We start from the raw sequence: 21062 nt of genomic DNA on the forward strand, positions 1-21062 counted from the left end.
CCGTACTACATAAATACTTGTAGTTCGTGACGAAACATCTTTCATCATGGCACACGTCAGCACATCGCGCCCTCTGTTCGCCTCCTTCGTGTATTTGTATATGTGATGTGGAGAGAGTGGATATACAGCGGTTCTCCCATGTGAGAGAGTACGCTCGAATTTCGATTACCAGACGTTTCGGAATTAACTCGTTAAAATGGTGAGTGATCAAGTTTCTCTGGATATCCGTCTACCGAATCCTCGCGAATCGAAATCGCCGGCGAAGGCGCGTCTTTGGTCGCCGAAGGATCGTCGACGGATCCGCGACGTCGCACAGATGTCATCCATTAATCCAGCCGAGCCGCGATTATCCCGCAAATGACACCGAATATATGTATATTCGGAATATTCAGTGTTATCTTTTCTCTTTCCAGGTACTCATCGCTGCTGCGGTATGCACCAAAGCCGGAAAGAGTAAGTGAAACGATATCTATCCTCGATGTATCCGTATACGTGTCTCGTTTCGATAGCAGATCGCCCGGGGCTCGATTAAGATAATCACATGATTATATCGTGATGTTTCTTTGCTTTCTATTCGCGAAGAAATAGACAAAGTGTCAGATGGTGTTGATTGTGTATACAAGTCTCGTGTAAAAAATTTCTGTCATGCTGAATTTATTTATTATAATTAAAAAAATTTTTTTTTACTAGTGCAACTAGATTAGCTCACTCGCGATTATTCATTTTTCCAGCCATAATTTCTCGACAGTTCGTCGAGATGACAAAGGCGAGAATAGAAGGCCTACTCGCTGCGTTCCCCAAACTGATGAGCTCGGGTAAACAGCATACATTCGTGGAAACTGAATCCGTCAGATATGTTTATCAGCCTCTCGAGAAAGTATATATGCTGCTTATCACAACCAAGGCTAGCAATATTTTGGAGGATCTGGAAACTTTGAGACTCTTTGCGAGAGTGGTAAGTAGATTGATCCATTGTGGACACAAATAATCATCAAAAAGTTTTGTTATGCCAGAGCGTTACATAAAATAAAACTTTTCAGATTCCAGAATATTGCAACTCGATGGACGAACTTGAAATAGCGGAGAATGCGTTCAATTTGATATTTGCATTTGACGAGATAGTTGCACTAGGCTATAGGGAGAATGTTAATTTAGCACAAATCAGAACTTTTGTAGAAATGGATTCGCATGAGGAGAAGGTTTATCAAGCAGTAAGAATGACGCAGGAACGCGAAGCTAAAAATAAGATGCGCGAGAAAGCTAAGGAATTGCAGAGGCAAAGAATGATGGAAGCTAACAAGAAGGGTGGAATTAAAAGTCCTGGATTTGGTGGAGGATATGGAAGTGGTAGCACCCCAGCTACTCCTGCTGTCGGTGATACAGCTAATTTTGTGCCTGAACCAATTAGACCTTCCTATAAGCCCAAACAGTATGATCAATTCTAATTTACCAGACTGTAAATTATATACTGCAATTATTTTCATTCTCTATATTATATCTGATTTCTTTTCAGAAAACCAGTCAACGCTGGACCGGGTGCAATGAAATTGGGTAGCAAATCTCGAGATGTTGACTCTTTTGTTGATCAATTGAAGGAGGAGGGTGAGAATGTTGTATCAGGACCTCTTGCTGCTCCTGGAACGAAATTGACACCAATCACTCCTCAAATAATGAACGCAGAATTGTATGTAATTTCATAAGTGCATGCATTTATAAAAGAAAAATTGTAAATATTTATACACAGCAACAAATTGATTTAAACAAACACATTTTCATCAAAAGGGTTCACTTGAGGCAAGAGGAGAGACTTAACGTACGTGTCGGTCGGGACGGAGGTTTACAGAACTTCGAGTTGCACGGCTTGGTGACTTTACACATCTCTGACGAAAAATGGGGACGTATTCGCGTGCAAGTTGAGAACAAGGACACGAGAGGCATTCAGTTACAGACTCATCCAAACGTGGACAAGGAATTATTCAGAGCGCATGGTCAAATAGGTCTGAAAGTACCCACAAAACCATTTCCGTTAAACACTGACGTGGGTGTGTTGAAATGGCGTTTCCAAGCCCAAGACGAGACAGCATTACCAATTTCAAGTAAGAGATTCATCAATTGTACGCATAAATCAACTTTGTTAAGTTTGTAAAAATCAAAGAGTATATATATTTAATTAATATCGTTTGTAACAGTAAATTGTTGGCCTTCTGAAAACGGAGAGGGCGGCTGCGACGTGAATATCGAGTACGAATTGGAGCAGGCTGATCTCGAATTGAACGACGTCCAGATAAACATTCCTCTATCTATCGGATGCAACCCTATTGTCAGCGAATGCGACGGACAGTACACGCACGAGGGACGACGAAACACGTTAGTCTGGTCCTTACCGGTGATCGATGCTTCAACAAAATCTGGCTCGATGGAATTTTCGGCCCCTTCTTCTACACCCGCAGATTTCTTCCCACTTCACATTTCGTTTACATCTAAAACGCCGTATGCCAAAATCAAGGTATAGAATACACGAATTTATTGCACAAATTACAAGATTATACCAATCCATGTGAAAACTAATAATTGTCATACTTTTACATTCCAGGTTAGCGAAGTTTTGCTTGTAGAAGATGACAGCCCCGTTAAGTATTCAGTAGAAAGTGTATTCTTTACTGATAATTATGAAGTTGTATAAGAAATAATAGATTAAATTTTTGCGCATATAAGAGAAGATAGAGGCATAGTTCAGAAAATTTTACAATTAATAATCCAGATTGATAACCGAGTTCTAATTTTATTGTCATAGTCATTCCTCGATGATCGATGAGCATATGTTGGTATATTTATACACACATATCTTTTTATTATTATATCATTTAATAGACGTCCGGTGCCGAATAAGTTTGTAAAAAAGAAGATATATCTTAATTAGAACAAAAAAATTGGATCGTGAAAATTTATCGTATATTTACTTTTTATTTGATACATATATTTTAGTATATTGCAATAACGCGCCTGAGAAAAGGATTGTATTATTACCAAATATATATATCGAATTTTGTTACTCGTTCGTAAGTTTATATACCTCATCTCAGTAAATATTTAACACTTGTGCATTATTTTTCTTTTCTATCACAATGTTGGGAAGATATCTATTATAAAATATTTTTTTTCTTTTGCAACCACACATAAAGATATTGCTATTAATCTTTTTATTTCTAAATGTACAAATATTTACAAACATTAAAATATATATAAATAATTGTTACAATTCACATCTACCCATACGGCACAAAAATATTGCAGTTTTCATATATTTTTGTTATTAATTTACAGATAATTATTAATGCAATTAACATGCAATAATACGAGTCTTTTAATATCTTCGATAATTCATCTAAATTAATAGATTATATTTTGCGAAGATATAAATAGTTAACGAGCAATTGTCTTATTGCGGTCGAAAAATCGTCTGAGTTAATAGGGGAACATATTTTGCGAAGAGGTATAGTGTAGCAATATGTGTCTTTTCAGGTCTGAAAAATCGTCTGAGTTAATAGGAATACATATTATGCAAAGAGGTAGATCGAAGTAACGTCGGTAATAAAAGTTGCTAATTTATCGATAATAACGTCGATAATAACGTCGATAATTTACCAACCTTCATTACCGACGTTACTTCGAACAACTTCTTTGCATAACATGTATTCCTATTAACTCAGACGATTTTTCGGAAATATTAAAAGACATATTGCTGCACTACCTCTTTGCAAAATATGTTCCCCTATTAACTCGGACGATTTTTCGAACGTCGTAAGAGACACGTTGCACATATGGGACACATAACCTGTTTTAAATTAAATTAAATTTATTAAATAATGCTAAATAATTTTTACAAATTGATGATACTCGTAAATAAAAAATTCATAATAATAAAAAATACAATATGTATCACTATGAACGTTGTTATTAGCAATTATTAAAATATTTAGTCATGATGTGAAATATCGATGACAGCTTTTACGCGAAAATTGTAATAAAATGCCGAAATAAGGAGAAAAAAAAAGAAAAAGAAAGAAAATACTGCATTTCAAAAGAAAATTGATAATAAAAGAAGAAAAATAAAATACTCAAAGTGATTTCAATTATTATTATTATTTTTATATTATTTTATATTAATTTTATATCAGAACTTGGCAAGATATATATTAGACACAGCACCTGCTAAAAAAAATTTTACTAATAAAAAAATTTTCCTCAAATCTTTTCGCGTATTTATTTATTTCGCGAACTTTTCTGCTTTCAGAGCAAGATAGAATAACACAGACAATCGGTTATAACACATTACGACATAAATATTTTCAAGATACTAACGTGTGCCTTCCTCATTCTGTTCTTCCATGTTGCAATACTCGTAATTGTTCGTTTTTTAAAAAAACCAACATTTACGAGTATTGCAATGTGGAAGGACAAGATGAGGAAGGCATACAGTTAGTACTTGCAAAAAAAAAGCTTTTTGTTCGGTGTATAAAATATGAGAGAAGTATTTTTGGTGTGCAAAGCATCATAAGATATATATATAAAAGCACTTTTTAATGCGAGTTTAAGTGCTTTTTTAATTAATTTAAATTTTTCAAACTAAAAAATTATCTTTTAATTATTTTACCAAATTTTGTAAAGAAAAATAATTAGGAAAGAAACATTCCGAAGAAATAAAACCATACTAGACTAAAAGATTTTTTAAATTACATTTTATGTGTTTTGTTTATGTTAGAACATAAATTACATAAATTAAGTTACATTTAAAGTTTAAAGGATTGTATTATTACCAAATATATATATCGAATTTTGTTATTCAAATATTCGTAAGTTTATATACCTCATCTCAGTAAATATTTAACACTTGTGCATCATTTCTCTTTCCTATCACAATGTTGGAAAGATATCTATTATAAAACTTTTTTCTTTTGCAACCACACAAAAGATATTGCTATTAATCTTTTTATTTCTAAAAGTACACATGTACAAATATTTACAAATATTAAAATATATATAAATAATTGTTACAATTCATCTATTGGCATATTTATAATTTGTGGTATAAGATGATTCTCAATAACTGCTTTAGCTGCAAAGAATAAATCCAGAATAAGTAAACTACTCTTGTTCTCTTGTATAATAATTTTTATGTTTATATGAATAAAGTTGCTTACCATTCATCGAATGATTCGTTATAGCTGCCTTGTAAGCACTTATATTCGAAGAATTAGTATATGTTACTTCTACACCCTTTGTTAACAATTCATAACACACACGTGGATGATCGAAATATGCTCCATAGATTAGTGGTGTATTACCATCCTATGTGAGAACAGAAATTATTAATATTTAAATATCAATAGATTATTAAATATATTCAGATTTTGTTTAAAAATGCAACATGTATATACCTCGTCAGATGCATTAGGATCAGCACCATGATTTAACAATAATTTTACAACATCGTAATGACCATAAGCGGCTGCCAGATGCAAACTTGTCTCCCCTTTTGGTCCACGGCGATTTATTTTGGCATTCCATTTCAGCAACTGTCTAATAGTACCCAACTGTCCATAAGCAGAGGCCCACATCAATGCTGTTAATCCCTTCTCATCAGTCGCATCTATCGAATCTATGCAATACATATAAAAGATAAATTATTCTATTACATTTCTATAATTATGCATAATTCAAAGATTACAAATTAAGTTACTGTACAGATATTAAATATATATATGGATTATATACTTGAAGATATATGCTCGTGTGTAAGTTCCCCTTGACCCGCCAGAGTATGAAACGTGATATCGTTCTCCACGTAGAGCTGATGTATCTGGGTCTGAGTGTTGCCTCTTTGCAGATTTGTCAGCAGGGTGGGTGGCTGTACATATAAAACAAATATATTTGCAGATAAACAAATATACAAATATTTCATTCCGTCCACATATACATAAGTCTTTTGTAATAAATAAATCTTCCAATCTTGAAGTTGATATGTGTGTATATATGTATGTCTAAATTGATACATATGTATATTTTAATTGAAAAAATGTACCTTATAGGGCTGAAACGCGCTCGTCCTGGTGGCGTCTTGCCAAGCTCCTGGGGCCCACTGCCACTTCCTCTCGATCGGCTCCGACTTGCATCCGATGCTCACGTTTTCCGGCTTGCAGATGAGAGGTTTCGGTCGTATCCCGATCGCCGAAGCGTCAGGGGTGATGCTTTTGTTGCTTTCGGTGGAACATCGGTCCTCCTTCATCTCCTCCTCGTCCTCCTCCTTCATGATCATCTCCGAATGAACCTGATTCTCCATGATGGTCCAATATAGATTTTCAGGAGAATCTCTCATGTATAAGATATATCGAATATCGAGTTCGATTCAATTTTATTTTCTGCTCCTATTTGTTAAGATAAAAGTTTTCTTAAATTGCATAAAGCAGATATGTCACATGTTAGAGGTTAGATTTGACGTTTCTTGTCGATGACACTTTACAGCAGAAGACCATTGTTTACATTACATCTATATTATATATAGATATATAGCGTATTATTTCACTGCTTAAAAATATAGCAGTGATTAATTAAGATACTTTGTATTTATTATTAGACATCATTTATACCGCAAAGAAAACACGAGGATGACGTATAAAAATTTGGAAGCATTTTACATTTCAAATGGCGACTTCTACCTTCGATTAAACTCGTAAATTCGCCTAAATTAAACCTCTTCATTAAAATATACGAGCTTTATTAGAAGATACATTTTACTGCTAATAAACGCTATTACCGATCAAAAATCCATCTAATGAATTTTAGATTATAGATTATTTATTAAATTTTAATTAAATGATTAATGTATCACGGATTTTATCTTTATAGTAATTATATTTGATCTTTCTAGAGACTCTCTGTCAAAATCTTTTATAATGATAAATACAAATTAAAAATTATGATTTCATATATGAACAATAAATATTTCTTTAAGATTAATTGAGACAGCATAGGGTATTATAATGAATAGATTTTTCTCGGAGATTTTGAGATGAATTCTGGCTCTGAAATTGTAAATTTAAAACCGTAAACAGATAAATAAAAAAAATGAAAGAAAAAAGCTCATCTATCATCGCTGATTAGAGACAGATTTATTAATCATTATTGATGTTATTAGAGAGTAGCAGGAGAAAATGTACATATAATAAATAATTATTATATATAAATAATATATATTACAATAACTAGATAAAATATCCTGAATCTTAGTTTCTATTTAAATATTGATTATAATGTTTACTATTATATACTGAATTTCGCAACATAAATAATCGTATGAGGTATTTTTTATTATAATGAGAATAAAAAACATTTGTTAAGAGAGAATGGAACGTTTCCAAATAGTAGACTGTTTTTCGGATTACAAAATTAATTTTTTTTCGCTAAAGAATCATATTGTTGTTATCTGTAGCAAAGATATATGAACGAGTTTTTAATTGCAAGTGCTTTAAAAAGATACAGTATGTGATGATAAGAAGATATAATTAACACACGCATTTCAGACTCAGAGTTATTTATTAACACAGTATGCTTACAGCATTAATTTTAAACTAACGAGGGAAGGAATTTATTAATATAATTTGGCATTGGGAAACTGATCTTATTGTTAGTTACACGCTTTCTCATCAAATCGGAAAGCAGTCGGGTGATGTTGCAACGTGCTCAAAAGATTTTGCGAAGATCGCGCCAATTTGGTGCAATCTATTTTTCTCGACTAATCGAATCTATTTTCAACAAATATTCTACTTTAAAACGACTAATGACGATGTTGATAGTGATAAAAAGTATGAAATTCAAAGGCAGCGAGGCAATATATGCTGAAATCATGTCTTTTTTTATCGCGTTCAATATGTTATTTTTTCAAAAGTGACAATATATATACATATATACATATATAATATATATATATATACACATATATTGTAGTAAAAGTTTTGGATCTTCCTAATCAGTCTTTTTCTTTTTGTCCTCGCAAGATTATCACAGAATTCGGATTATACTTGAGTGAGCAGCCAGTTGTAGAAATTGACGCGATCTTGTTCACGTTTATATTTGCTATACTTGACATTGACGTTGCGTCTAAGTCGATCTTGTTTACATTTGTACATTCGCGAAATTTAAAAGTTATTTTTGCGAATAAAAATTCTGTATATTTTCGTACAGGAGCGTTTATTGTATATCATTGCGTGAGATGAAAAAGATTAGAATATCGGTATCGATTATCTGTGTAGCTTGTGTCTGTATTAATATCAAAAAATTTCGCAACAGGAAAGCATGGAAATATTCCCTTCGTATTTTTGTTTTTCTGTAAACAAGATGTATTGTCAACTAGCTACGAATATTGTCCGCCGACAATTTCAACAATTACGCGCGTCCTTTGTTTCTTTCTCTTCCTTTCTTAATTTGTTATCAGAGTCAATGAAATACGGAGTGTTCAACATTTAATCCTCTTTGCAACGTTAATAAGTTCATTAACAGTATAATGAATTATCAATTGACAATACAATTAGCAAACATAATAAGCGTAAAGTTAAAAACGTTATTTCGATCATGCAATACATATAAAATTTAATTAACAGTTTTTGCGCGCGAAAGATTTTCATTCGCAAAATTCCGAAGTTTACACGAAGAACTTTGTACATAGAACATTTTTAGACCGATCGCATATCGTGTTTTGTATCAGTAAATCTTAATATAATTTTAATTTTATAAATCTTATATAATTTTAAATTAATGTAGGTTTTTTGTTTACAAATTTATCGCTGAATGCGATGCAAAATCGAAAGCATCTCTTTTGCTCATAGTATTATTAAGAAATCCTTTTGGTTATCGAAAAGAGAAAGGAGATAAGATATAGAGATAAAGATAAAACTTAAATATATTAAACACTCCTCCTATACAGATGCGTTATTTTATAACGGGAAATTATCGTTAAATTAATTAATGAACGCCGTTGCTTTGCTTACAGCTGGCTGACGTTTATGTACACGATTGATTAGTCTGTCATACAATTCCACAGCTCTTGGACTTCCGAGCTTTCTACGTATGTATATTATATATAATATCATTATTTCGTTTCTCCCTCGCGCGCGAAGATTTACTTTACTCAGTGGCAGTAAATAAGGCATGCGCGTTCTTGTATATTTTTTTTTTTTTTTTTGCGTTTCGCGTATGTTTATATTCTCGTAACATTATTACGACGCTTAGATCTCTATCATCTACTCGTCGCGGAAAACGAGAAACGAATTAATGATGGATATATTTAATATAATGGATTATTTATTTTAATTATTTATTTATTTTTTTTGTGAAAATGCGAACAACTTTGAGTCAAAATTTCAACATACAATAAGCAAAACTACTTCTCATGAACGATTACCAGTAGGTCGTATTATAATGATGAACATGTGATTTATGTCGAGTCTTATTTCACTTCTACATTCACAAACTTCACGTGTTTCCGATATAATAAAAATCATTAGACATCAACATGCACCTAACATCGATAAAGATTGCTTATCGTTTCCGCTTATGCGCTCTAACTCTTTTTTTTTGTTACACACGATATAATTTATATTCCGAACGTTTTATTATGTTTTATTATATTTACAATATTTCTCTCGAGAATCGATGATAATAATATGGTACTCGCTGACAATAATGACGCTGTTAAAATTCTCTTGATAAAGGTGTATCATATATTCGCGTGATTTACAATTCTTTTTTTTTTCTTCAGCTTGTTATACTTATTAACATCTATATATATATATATAATATGTGTAAAACTAAGCAAAATGTAATAATTATCTACACACAATTCTATCGTTCAATCGCGTATCGCGTGAATTATAAATACAGTATGAAAAGTGTCCATTATTTTCTTTTCTTTTATTAATAAATAAATACTATACACGCGTTTTATACGCGGGAGGGGAAAAAGGATAGATTAAACTTTTTTTTCTTTTTATACGCCAGATGATCTCGATTGGATCCTGCCCAATCTTTGTTTAAATTGATGTCCTCGGGTCTTTTTTTTTATGTTTTAGTCTTGGCTCTATCCGCCATCAATTATCTCATTCCTTAGCACGCTTCGTGATTATATGTATAAAACGACATACTATTCTATTGTGTGTCCTAATATAATAGAACAATTCTCGCGCGTGTGTGTGGCAGTCTTGCTGCTTGCATTTTAAGTGCGTTATTTCTTCCGTTTTGAAGAAATATGTATGAGGGACTCCGAAAAAAGGAAAAAACGATTTTACATTAATATAAGCAAATTCGTGAGAGTGCAATTATTGCTATTTAAAATTGTCGTCGTCGTAGCGAGACGTGGCCTTTGCTTTCTTAAAAAAACACAAAGCGTACTACAATAGAACGAGTATACAAAGATGTATCTTTTATTTTATATTACTGGAAGAATACACACACATTATACTTCCGTAGTGCGACTGTACGGGCCAGATTCTTCAGATTGCGATAGCTTTCGCTCTCGTTTGGCGAAGAGGCCTCCTAAAAAAGACGGCTGCTGAGCCAGTCCTTTTCCACCGGGGCCAGGGATCGTAGCTCCTGGGTGAATAGGATGAACTTGTCCGGGATGCTTAATGCCCTGGCTCATTGAACTGGCGGAAGTAGATTGAAATGAAATAGACATACCGCTATCTAGAGAACCCACGCTTCCACGACGCTGCGGCTTCTCACCGGCAACTAAACGCAAAAAAGGTGACATATATTATTGAATATATTATATAAAATTAATATATATATATATATATAAAATATATATTAAATATATTATATTATATAAAATTGATATATATTATAATATTATATATGTATTAGAATTTATTACATATATGTATATGTATATAATTTGCAAAGATATACTTTTACTCACACTGCTCGTGTATATCCAGAAGGGAATTACTGAGGGCGGAACGTTTCAATTGTGTGTCGACGTCGACCGTCTCCGCTCTGTCAGAACAAGCGCCCGGGCAAGGGCATATCTCCACGTCGGCGACACCGGAATCTCTATTTTCTGCGCCACCTCGCGCACTCCTACTGCTCTTTTGCCTCTCTAATTCAGTTTCGATACGCAAAGTTTCCATCTCGTCCATTTCGCTGATGGATTCCCTGAGGTCTTCCACAAATTTACATCTGTCGTGCTCGTTTCGAGCGTTGAATGTGACTAGAACCTTTCCGTCGACGCGCTGAGAGAGTCTTATGCCGTATGGATAATCTGCAAGACAGACAATATAGTAGTTAAAAGATGATAGTTATGTGCGACAATATATTTCGCGTTGCGGAAACTTACGAGGAACCTCGAATAGAGTAACCACCATGCCGCAAAGTGAAAAGCTTTGCCTAAAGGTGTAAGTTACGCTGTTCTTTTTCTTGCTCAAAATTTTTGTAACGACGAGCAGATCGTTGAAGAGGAAAACCTCTCTCTGATGAACGCCGGGTCTCTCTTTCTTGTGAATGTCCGGTATCTCGTAGAGTCTGCAGTAACATACCAATCTTCTATGCGGTAGCGCCATGTTTGGCTTCTTTCCAACAATGGTCGCTTGAACCTTCATTACTTGCGACACGTGGTCGGAGCCCGGCTTGAATTCGTTATCCTTCACACGTTCGTAAATGCCAACCAGGATATCTTTATCTATGTCGCCGCAATCATCGATTCCTCGAAGATTCTTTATGAAATCTTCGAGTCTCATTCTGCGTTCGGGCTTCAAATTGGGTGTATGCAAATCCGTATTAAGCATGATAATTGCAAAGGCCAGGACGAAAACGGTATCTGCTGATCGCAACCTCGATATTACATCAGGATTGCACTGACAATAACGTTGACTGAAGACCTCCATCAACCGTTCGATCTTCTGCGCCTCGCCAGGCATTCTAAAGTAGGCTTGAAACTTTCGTAAAGCTACATCCACTTGCATTCCAGAAAGATCCAGCTCCTGGGAGAAACATCTGCAAATTGTGAGTAAAATTATATAACTTAACATCATCATAAAAGTATCATTAAAAAATATTAATTAATATTTAATTTAAATATATCACAAGTACATATATTGAAACCACTTACTCAAGTACCGCCATATTGAAAGTATTCTGCAAGTTCCCGAGATACTCTCCTATCATCTGTTTGGATAACCCTTTTCGACTGATCAGGAATCTGGCGACCCCCTGCGGACTGTTCTCCAAAAATCCGCGTCTGATGAGGTAGCTGATTCCCCTCTCCGGCTTCTTGTTGAAGAGATTCAGGCCGACCCTGTACTGCCGCTTTCTCACCGTCTCTGATACCTTGTAGCTTGTTTGAGTCGGCAGAGTCTCCGTATGGTCCATCAGAGGAAGTTGATAGCCGGAACTGGCGTGCGAATGGCCGAGCTCCTTAACGTTGGCAGCCATAGCCGTCGCGTCCGTGGTATGACCCGCACATTCCTGATGCTCCGGTGAACTCGACTAATTTCACAATCAGAATACAGGTTCCGTTAACGACGCTTTTCGCTTACATCCTCAAAAAATCGCCGCTACTCGCGAAGAAAGAAAGCAAGAAAGAAATCAGGTATACTCACAATTCCTTTGTGCTTCCAGACGGGTGAGCCTCTCTGAGCGTCACCTTCCGAACTCTCGCAATTGGTGGAATCGCTGCCGGAGCTCTGCACCGAACTAAGACTTCCGTTCTCCACGCTTTTACTGAGACCGTTGTGACGCGGTTCCATGGATCTCGAGGTGATGGAGGACGTTCTCTTCGGCACCTCCGGCGGGACCTTTTTGCCGGAACCTCCTCCTCTCGACGTTCTACCAGGACCAAGCTGATTGGCGTTGTTCCAACTTTGCGATATCATCGTTAGATTGTGCGGCGCCGACGGTGACGTACACGGCGTCCGCAGCAGATCTCGCGGCGGCGTCTCTTGTCTCAGACCACACAAGGCCTCCTGTGTAAATAAAGGGGCGAAAATTTTTATTCAAGCGCGCACGCGCGACAAACTATAATCGTTAACTTTATGAAACGATTCATCGAGATCATTTCCTTCGCCGTTTACGATTCGTACTCGGCTCACCTGTGGATTGTAGTAATGGATACTGGAACCGCTCTCCTGGGAGCTCGATTCCCAACAGGGACTCGGCGGTAATTGCTGATGCCGGTTGCACGGGCTGGGCGCCAACGAGGGCGTGTGTCTGCCGCTCTGGTGCAAGCTATGGTTCGTGTGTTGATGGCCGCTAACTTGAACCTCGCATCTACCGCTCTGACTCCTCGGTATCGGCGATTGGGAATTGTCCACGTGCCGCCTCTCCCTCAGAGACATGCTGCGGATCGGCATCGGCCTGTTCGGATTCAGCGGTCAGTTTAGTCGCGGTGAACTTGACATAGAGGAGAGTACCAGCCGCACAAATAAAGAGAAACACCTTATGTATATGTGTATCTACCTGTTGGCGGACTGCGCCTGCTGAATGTATATCTGACTGTGGTAAACCATTCTCTCGTGATCATTGAAGTTGCCAGAACGATCCGTCGTCACCTCCTGAAGCTTCCTGCTCAGTCGCTTCTCCGCCTTGGCCATCGCTGTGATCGCCGCGAATTTCTTCAGCAACGTGTACCTTCGGAAGGCGCGCTGGATCGTCAGCGCGGCGTTCCTCGCCTTCACGCCGCCGTATTTCCGCTCCAGCATCTCAATCTGCTTGTCGAGCAGATCCTGCGACAACTCGTACCTGCAAATTCCAAGATTCATTTTTAACTATATGCATTCTACATCCACCGCAATCTCTCCAAAAATCGATTCTCAATTTTTATCGCGAGAGTATAAGATTACGACTTACGCGGTCTGCAGTCGACATCGTTTCAGGACGTCGCCGTTGCGGACCGATCCCTTTTTTAGAATTTGACTCTGCTGATACGCAGCGGACTGCGGTTGTCCGCCGAAGCCCTGCACCACGGTACCGTAGCTCTGCGGCTGCGAGTAGCTTGTCGAGCCGTGTGATGGATATATCTGCACGTTCGCGGAGGGATACGGGGATGCCCCGTAATTCTGGTTCTGCATGTAGGACTGGCCGGTAATGTACGACGTCGTCGACAGGGACGTCTGACTACCGGACGAGTAGGCGCCGTGCATGCTGTTGCCGTGATGGACCTGATTCGAATTGCCGTGCGATACCAGGGGCCTCTCCACCTTCGTCGGGAAGCTGCGCATTTAAAGAGTGCATGATTTAGCTCTTTTGTCTGGTATTTAATAATAAGTATATAATAATAATATTGTATAATATAATCTTATATAATATAATATTATAATAATAATCAAAAAGACAAAAAGGTTCGTATAATGCAACGCAATAAATAATAATAATGGAATATAGTGAAAGGCCAACTAACGAGCAAATAAATAGATATAATATAATATAATAAATTCATTTAATCATGTTCTTAAAATTAATAACATATAAATTCTTAACATGTCGAAATGTCTAACATGTAGACGTTTCGACTTACTTAGTCTTCCTCAGTACAAATTCTAACTTAAACAAACGCTTAAATAATATCATAATTAAAGTATATCGAACGAATTAAATTATTATATTATTTAAGCGTTTGTTTAAGTTAGAATTTGTACTGAGGAAGATTAAGTAAGTCGAAACGTCTACATGTTAAGAATTTACATGTTATATATATTCCATTATTATTATTTATTATAATAATAATAATAAGTATAGAATATAGTATTTAATAATAATAATAAGTATCTCATATTTCTTGAATTTTGTATTTTTTAATCGATTAAATTATTTTGCAATGTGCTAAATACGTTATTAAAGACAACAAAAATCGTCGAAGATTGAATTCTGATGATTAAAAAATCTCTTTTTTATTCTCTTTTATATTCTATTCGAGAATAAAAAAGTTTCAGATTTTTAATTTAATTTTTCATATATAGAATTTTTTTCTTTTTCGTCATAATACACCATAAGTTAAACTCCTTATAACCTGCGTAAAAAAGAACGCAGACGTAAAGCAACCTGTGTAAAGTCATAAGATTATAAGGAGATAATTGTGCTAAAGACGTTATTAAAGACAACAATAATTATCGAAGATCGAATTCTGATGGTTAAACAATCTGATCAATTCTTAAATTTTTATTCTCTTTGAGAATAAAAGAGTTTCAGATTTTTAATTTAATTTTTCGTATATAGAATTATTTTTCGCTAATAATATACCATAAATTAAACTCCTTACAACCTGCGTAAAAATGAGTACAGACATAAAGCTATCTGTGTAAAGTCGTAAGATTGTAGAAAGATAATTATGCTAAAGACGTAATTAAAAACATTGTGCTAAAAAAAACGTTATTAAAGACAACAAATCATCGAAGCTCGAACTCTGATGATTGAAAAATCTGATCAACTGTTAAATTTTTATTCTTTTCGAGAATAAAAAAATTTCAGATTTTTATATAATTTAATTTTTCGTATATGGAATTTTCGCCATAATACACCATAAATTAAACTCCTTACAACCTGCGTAAAAAATGCAGATACGTAAAGCAACCTGCATAAAGTCGTAAGATTGTAAGAAAATAATTGTGCTAAAGACGTCATTAAAGACAATGTGCTAAAAAAGAAGACGTTATTAAAAACAACAATAAAAATAACTCAATTTTTTTTTTTTTTTTTCAAGAATAAAAAAGTTTTAGACTTTCATATAACTTAATTTTTTGTATATAGAATTATTTTTCGTTGTAATGCACCATAAGTTAAACTCCTTACAACCTGTGTAAAAGAGCACAGATGTAAAGCAACCGGATGCGTAAAGTCATAAGATTTTTTTGTAAGAAGATAATTGTGCTAAAAACATAATTAAAAACAATGTGCTAAAAAAAGATGTTATTAAAGACAACAATAAAAATCGTCAAAAATCGAACTTTGACAATAAAAAATCTAATGAACTCTTAAATTTTTATTCTTTTCGAGAATAAAAAAGTTTCAGATTCTTAACTTAATTTTTCATACATAGAATTTTTTCGCCATAATACACCACAAGTAAAATTCTTTACAACCTGCATAAAAGAGCGCAGATGTAAAGCAACCTGTGTAAAGTCGTAAAATTGTGTGTGTGTAAAAAGATATAATTATGCTAAAAACGTCATTAAAAATGTGCTAAAAAGAGACATTATTAAAAAGACAACAAAAAAAATTATATTTATTATATAATAAAAATCAACGAAGCTCAAATTCTGATGGTTAAAAAATCTGATCAAACTCTTAAATACTTTTCGAGAATAAAAAAATTTCAGATTTTTAATTTTTCATATACAGAATTTTTTTCGAATGTACCACAAGTTTAAACAATTCCTTACAACCCGTGTAAAGAGTGCGCAGACACATAAAGCAACCTAAGTAAAGTCGTAAAACTATAAGGAGAGATAATTGAAATGAGATAACAATATCGCGTAGTGGAGCATTCCCTGCCAGGTGTCTCTAATTATTAGACAGACGCGTGCACGTACACGCGATTATACGGTATATATATGTACATATGTGGATCGTATAGATAAAAAGGACTCACCCCCTGAAATGGGGAACGCAAACGATCATCTTGCTTTCCGAGAACTCGGTCGATTTTCCACGTGTATCGAATCGCGATGATCCCGAATGATGATTGCGTGCACGATATTCTCGTCCTCGATGTGTATACAACGGTACGAGACTCTCTCTCGTTCGCGCAATTACACAATTTACAACGCGGAACCGTTTCTTCTCTCTATCCGCGGACCCGATCACCCAGGACACGCGCTGAATCTCCCTGATGTCCGACCACCGCGAAAGCCGAGGACGAACTGAACCTAAGAAACATCGGCAGCTGGCCAGCTGGATTATTTTTCGGCCAGGCAAGAAATCTCGAAAGGATCACGAAGACGAGGGGCACGAGTCCTTCCCCTCCCTCTCCTCCCCCCAAATAAAGGTGCGTGTGTTATATACGCCCTTATATATCCGTCGTTGTGCATCTGGCAGGTGCACGACGACGGTGTTCGACCGTGACACTCAACCTTTCCTATGCAAAGAGACTTCTTACGCAATGCTCGTCAATTAAACGACTTATGTAAGAATCCGCATATATATAGCGTAAACATGCAACGTTGTATGACAAATAATATACATGAGGATGAGACGAGCTGCAGAATTTCTGCACTGAGAGAATTTACCCTGAAAATCATGGTAATCGTGGGACAATATGGTATGAAAAGAATTTTATGAGAATTTCTCTGATTAATATCTATCACAATAAAATATAAAACATGTTTGATTAATTTTACTAAACTGCATATTTTATATTTTATTGTAATAGATATATTATTATTTTTATTGTGATAAATATTAATCAAAGAAATTCTCATAAAATTCTTTCCATACCATATTGTCGATTACCATGATTTTCAGGATAAATTCTAAGAGAAAAGTCTCTCTGTGTGCAGTCGAGAGTTCCAAGAAACATGCGAATACGAGAGTTCTAGGTTTATATGATGATAAAAGATACCCCTCCTCCCTTCGAATCCGAAAAAGGTAGAGAAATAATGATAACATACTTGTATAATTTGTAAGAATTGTATTACTAGACTGGACAATTTTTTTTCTGGATCGAAACAGACGGTCGAGAAATCGATGGTTCCGCTATAAAATGCATCGCTCTCGTGAGCGAGGCATATTTTTCTGCCGTAATCAGTGCGTGTACCATTAAACGTTATACGATAATGTGGATAAACCATATAAACGCGATGTCTTCGACTAACAGACATAGTCAAATAAGGCGTCTAACTGATGTGTAAAAGCAGTTTTCAAATTAGAATTAAATTTCGAAGCTTAGAAACCATGTAGAGAGAGGATGTTCGACATGATAAAATTGCGAATGAAATGATTTTCATTATTTTCATCATGGTTTAGCGATATTTTCTCTTAATCTCGTACTCTTATAGAGTAAAACTTGAAGTTCGAAAACTTTCTTGCAAACCTCGCACAGGAATGGAAATTGTGTGTCCTAGATACAAAGAAAATTAAATTAAGAAAATGCGACACATCAACATCTTCTCGAAAGAGGAACATATTCTACATCGTATGAATGAAACAATTTCAGATTATTTCCGATTAAAATTATATCCCATTTTACAAAATTAATCAAAGAATTTCGATTTCAAGCTAGAAGAATCCCAGATATTTGCTTCTTGAATAGAAAAAAGGTAAATATTATAAAAGAAGTAACGTCACGACTTTAATTATCGAATATAAAAAATATATACAATATTTATAGATGGATTCGAGATATTTTTAGTCAATCGTATACTGAAGAATTTTCTTTTAAAATTTACCCTGAAAATCATGGTAATCATGGGACAATATGGTATGGAAAGAATTTTATGAAAATTTCTCTGATTAATATTTATCATAAAAATAATATCTATCACAATAAAATGTGAAACATGTTTGATTAACTTTACTAAACTGCATAGTAAAATTAATCAAACATATTTTATATTTTATTGTAATAGATATTATTATTCTTATTGTGATAAATATTCAGATATCAGAGAAATCCTCATAAAATTCTTTCCACACCATATTGTCCCACAATTACCATGATTTTTAGGATAAATTCTAAGAGAAAATTCTCTCTGTGTACTTTTAGGAAAATGGAAGTATCTCTCCTCGAGAGATGAGAACATCAGGCCCCGCAGGATGCAGGCACTTCGGAGCAGACGCTGGAAGTCGACCCTGAATATAAGGATAAATAAACGCGAGGAGAGAGCGCAATGTGGCATTAGAGCCCAAAAGGAAGGAACATCTGCTCCTCCATCGTCGAACTCGCGTGCCACGATGCGCGCGTGCTATCGGGCCCCTGTATACCGGTGATGCCCCGACACGCACCTGGCTCGATGTTTTTTCTTTGGGGAAGATACCTTAGGCTGCCAAATGCACGGCTTCTTTCTGCCCCCCTTTCGAGAGGTGCTTCGACACAGCCTGTTCCGCGTGTTCATTATTTAAGTTTGATCCGCCAAGAGACCACATGTCTTGGAAAAAAGATATCAGAGATTGATCCAAAAATTCCTTTTTCCTTTCTTATATATGTATACATTGTATACATTTTTCTTATATTACTTTTACATTGATGAAATGAAAGGTAAAAAGAAGGCAAGTGCATTTTTCGATCCACTTAGAATGTTACAAATGTTCATGAATTGCATTTGACATGATTGTTGGAGAAAAAGAAGGAAAAAGGAAATGCAGATCAGCCAAATCTCTTTAAATATATTTTTAAATAAGACAGATTTCGAAAAACATTGAATGACGTTTCTCGAAAATGTGATAGGATGGAAAATGAGAACTCATCGCTATATATGTACATCAATGTCAAATTAAACTGTCATTGTGTCTTCTCTGGAAATATATTCAAACGCTATAGAATATGATATTCATTCGAATGTTATCAGTATAGTGAAATAACATTATTATTTTTTTTTTACATTTGTGATATTATTTTATATTCATTAAATCTCCACACGTCTCTATAAATGTGTGAGCTAATGTGTCAAAGTATCCGTGCATCGTGGCACACATATGCTATCGAAAGAGTACATTAAAGCGTTATTATCGTTGCGTCTGATGTGACGATAACGATACAACGCGTTTACAATTAGTCAAGTTTCCAAATGATACGTATAGCGTCTTGTTAACTTCTTAACTGTAAGTAACTCGATATATCTTCAAAGTACATGCAAATGTCCTTTGTCCTCGGAAGAGAAGATTGAATTACCGTGCTGCGATAACTTACGTTCATTATCATTGGCCTAAATGCACACAATGTAAATCATTTGCATATTGCGGATTCTCCCCAGGCGGATGACGCGTCTCTCTGTCATATCATGTTGCATATTAACCGATCCATTTACAATTTACAATGTGCTGTAATATATTTATTGAATATATAAATTTATATATATACATTTTTATATATTAAATATACATATATTTTCTTTAACTATGTAAATGGATCTCGATTCGCGTTGTGCGTTACATTCATAATATCGAGCAGCTGTCATCGCGAGGGTTAACAGTTTGACAGTTTGTCCAAAATAAAATAACAATACATTAATAAAATAATATCTTATAATTCCTTGAACTCGATTAATATCTAACAGTTATCAGCTTATTTCTGTCAAAAAATATTAATCGCGGATAAAGTATTATAACATATTATATTACTTACAAAATATTACTATTTTAATTATAATAATATGTTGTAAATAATATAATATGTTATAATATATACTATGTACTTATAATATATACTTTGTCCGCAATTAATATTTTGGGACAGAAATCAGCTGATAACTGTCAAAAATTATAATCGAATTTAAAGTATTAAAACATATCTATTATATAAAACATATTATTATTTTATTTAATTTTATTTTGGATAAACTGTCAAACTGCTATCTCTCACGATGACAGCCTCTCGATGTAATAAAAATTAAAATAATATGTTTTAAATAATATGTCATAATCCTTTATACTCGATTAATATTTTTGACAATCAGCTGATTTCTGTCAAAAAATATTAATCGCAGATAAGGCATTATAACATATTATTTACAACATATTACTATTTTACATTTTACAACATATTATTATTTTAAAACTTAATTAGCAAATTAACGCTTTATTAATATTTTTTGACAGAAATTAGCTGATTAAAGTGTTAATTTGCTAATTAATTTTTAAAATAAGAATATGTTATAAAAATTAAAATACCTAATAATGTTTTAAATAAAATGTTATAGTACTTAAAACTCGATTAATATTTTTTGACAGTTATCAGCTGACTTCTGTCAAAAAATATTATTCGAGTTTAAAGTATTATAACATATTATTTATAACATTATTATTTTAATTTTTATAACATTTTTATTTTAAAATTTAATTATCAAATTAACGCTTTAATCAAC

General features: G+C 34.3%; 3 protein-coding genes across 13 annotated transcripts in view; 1 reads left to right on the top strand and 2 right to left on the bottom strand.

The window, feature by feature from the left end:
- The first annotated feature begins 20 nt into the window (after positions 1-20).
- Deltacop (coatomer subunit delta) lies at positions 21-3052 on the top strand. The gene is made up of 8 exons (XM_083038274.1): positions 21-199; positions 414-453; positions 732-955; positions 1041-1429; positions 1514-1684; positions 1783-2096; positions 2190-2506; positions 2594-3052. The coding sequence occupies exons 1-8, from the start codon at positions 197-199 to the stop codon at positions 2681-2683; spliced, it is 1548 nt and encodes a 515-aa protein (XP_082894400.1). The 5' UTR covers positions 21-196; the 3' UTR covers positions 2684-3052.
- Positions 3053-4879: 1827 nt separating this feature from the next.
- Positions 4880-6697, bottom strand: LOC145936454 (uncharacterized). The gene is made up of 5 exons (XM_083038709.1): positions 6083-6697; positions 5776-5908; positions 5439-5659; positions 5202-5349; positions 4880-5116 (listed from the first exon to the last, which is right to left on the bottom strand). The coding sequence occupies exons 1-5, from the start codon at positions 6374-6376 to the stop codon at positions 5052-5054; spliced, it is 861 nt and encodes a 286-aa protein (XP_082894835.1). The 5' UTR covers positions 6377-6697; the 3' UTR covers positions 4880-5051.
- Positions 6698-8938: 2241 nt separating this feature from the next.
- Siz (Brefeldin-resistant Arf-GEF family protein schizo) overlaps positions 8939-21062 on the bottom strand; it is a 53612-nt gene continuing 41488 nt past the window's right edge. For 10 of the 11 annotated variants that reach the window (XM_083038401.1, XM_083038480.1, XM_083038451.1 and 7 more), the window contains 8 exons: positions 13897-14259; positions 13507-13788; positions 13140-13404; positions 12651-13013; positions 12161-12537; positions 11390-12045; positions 10973-11314; positions 8939-10782 (listed from right to left, as the gene is read on the bottom strand). In XM_083038401.1, the coding sequence (XP_082894527.1) occupies positions 10508-10782; positions 10973-11314; positions 11390-12045; positions 12161-12537; positions 12651-13013; positions 13140-13404; positions 13507-13788; positions 13897-14259 (2923 nt within the window). In that variant the 3' untranslated portion in view covers positions 8939-10507. Of the gene's footprint in view, positions 10783-10972; positions 11315-11389; positions 12046-12160; positions 12538-12650; positions 13014-13139; positions 13405-13506; positions 13789-13896; positions 14260-16633; positions 16976-21062 lie in introns of those variants that run through there. The other variant, XM_083038471.1, reaches the window with a different exon arrangement.

Source organism: Prenolepis imparis, unplaced genomic scaffold, assembly GCF_030444845.1.
Source record: "Prenolepis imparis isolate NDT839.2.m4 unplaced genomic scaffold, iyPreImpa1.0 SCAF_1, whole genome shotgun sequence".
Lineage (NCBI taxonomy): Eukaryota > Metazoa > Arthropoda > Insecta > Hymenoptera > Formicidae > Prenolepis > Prenolepis imparis.

What these genes read in the sequence shown, in the direction of transcription:
- LOC145936454 (XM_083038709.1), bottom strand. Translation starts at nt 6,376, where the DNA reads ATGAGAGATTCTCCTGAAAATCTATATTGGACCATCATGGAGAATCAG. An exon ending in ATCCTAATGCATCTGACGAG is followed by an intron (nt 5,350 to 5,438) that starts GTATATACATGT and finishes GTTCTCACATAG; the next exon opens with GATGGTAATACACCACTAAT. An exon ending in AACGAATCATTCGATGAATG is followed by an intron (nt 5,117 to 5,201) that starts GTAAGCAACTTT and finishes TATTCTTTGCAG; the next exon opens with CTAAAGCAGTTATTGAGAAT.
- Deltacop (XM_083038274.1), top strand. An exon ending in ATGCACCAAAGCCGGAAAGA is followed by an intron (nt 454 to 731) that starts GTAAGTGAAACG and finishes TCATTTTTCCAG; the next exon opens with CCATAATTTCTCGACAGTTC. An exon ending in CCTTCCTATAAGCCCAAACA is followed by an intron (nt 1,430 to 1,513) that starts GTATGATCAATT and finishes ATTTCTTTTCAG; the next exon opens with AAAACCAGTCAACGCTGGAC.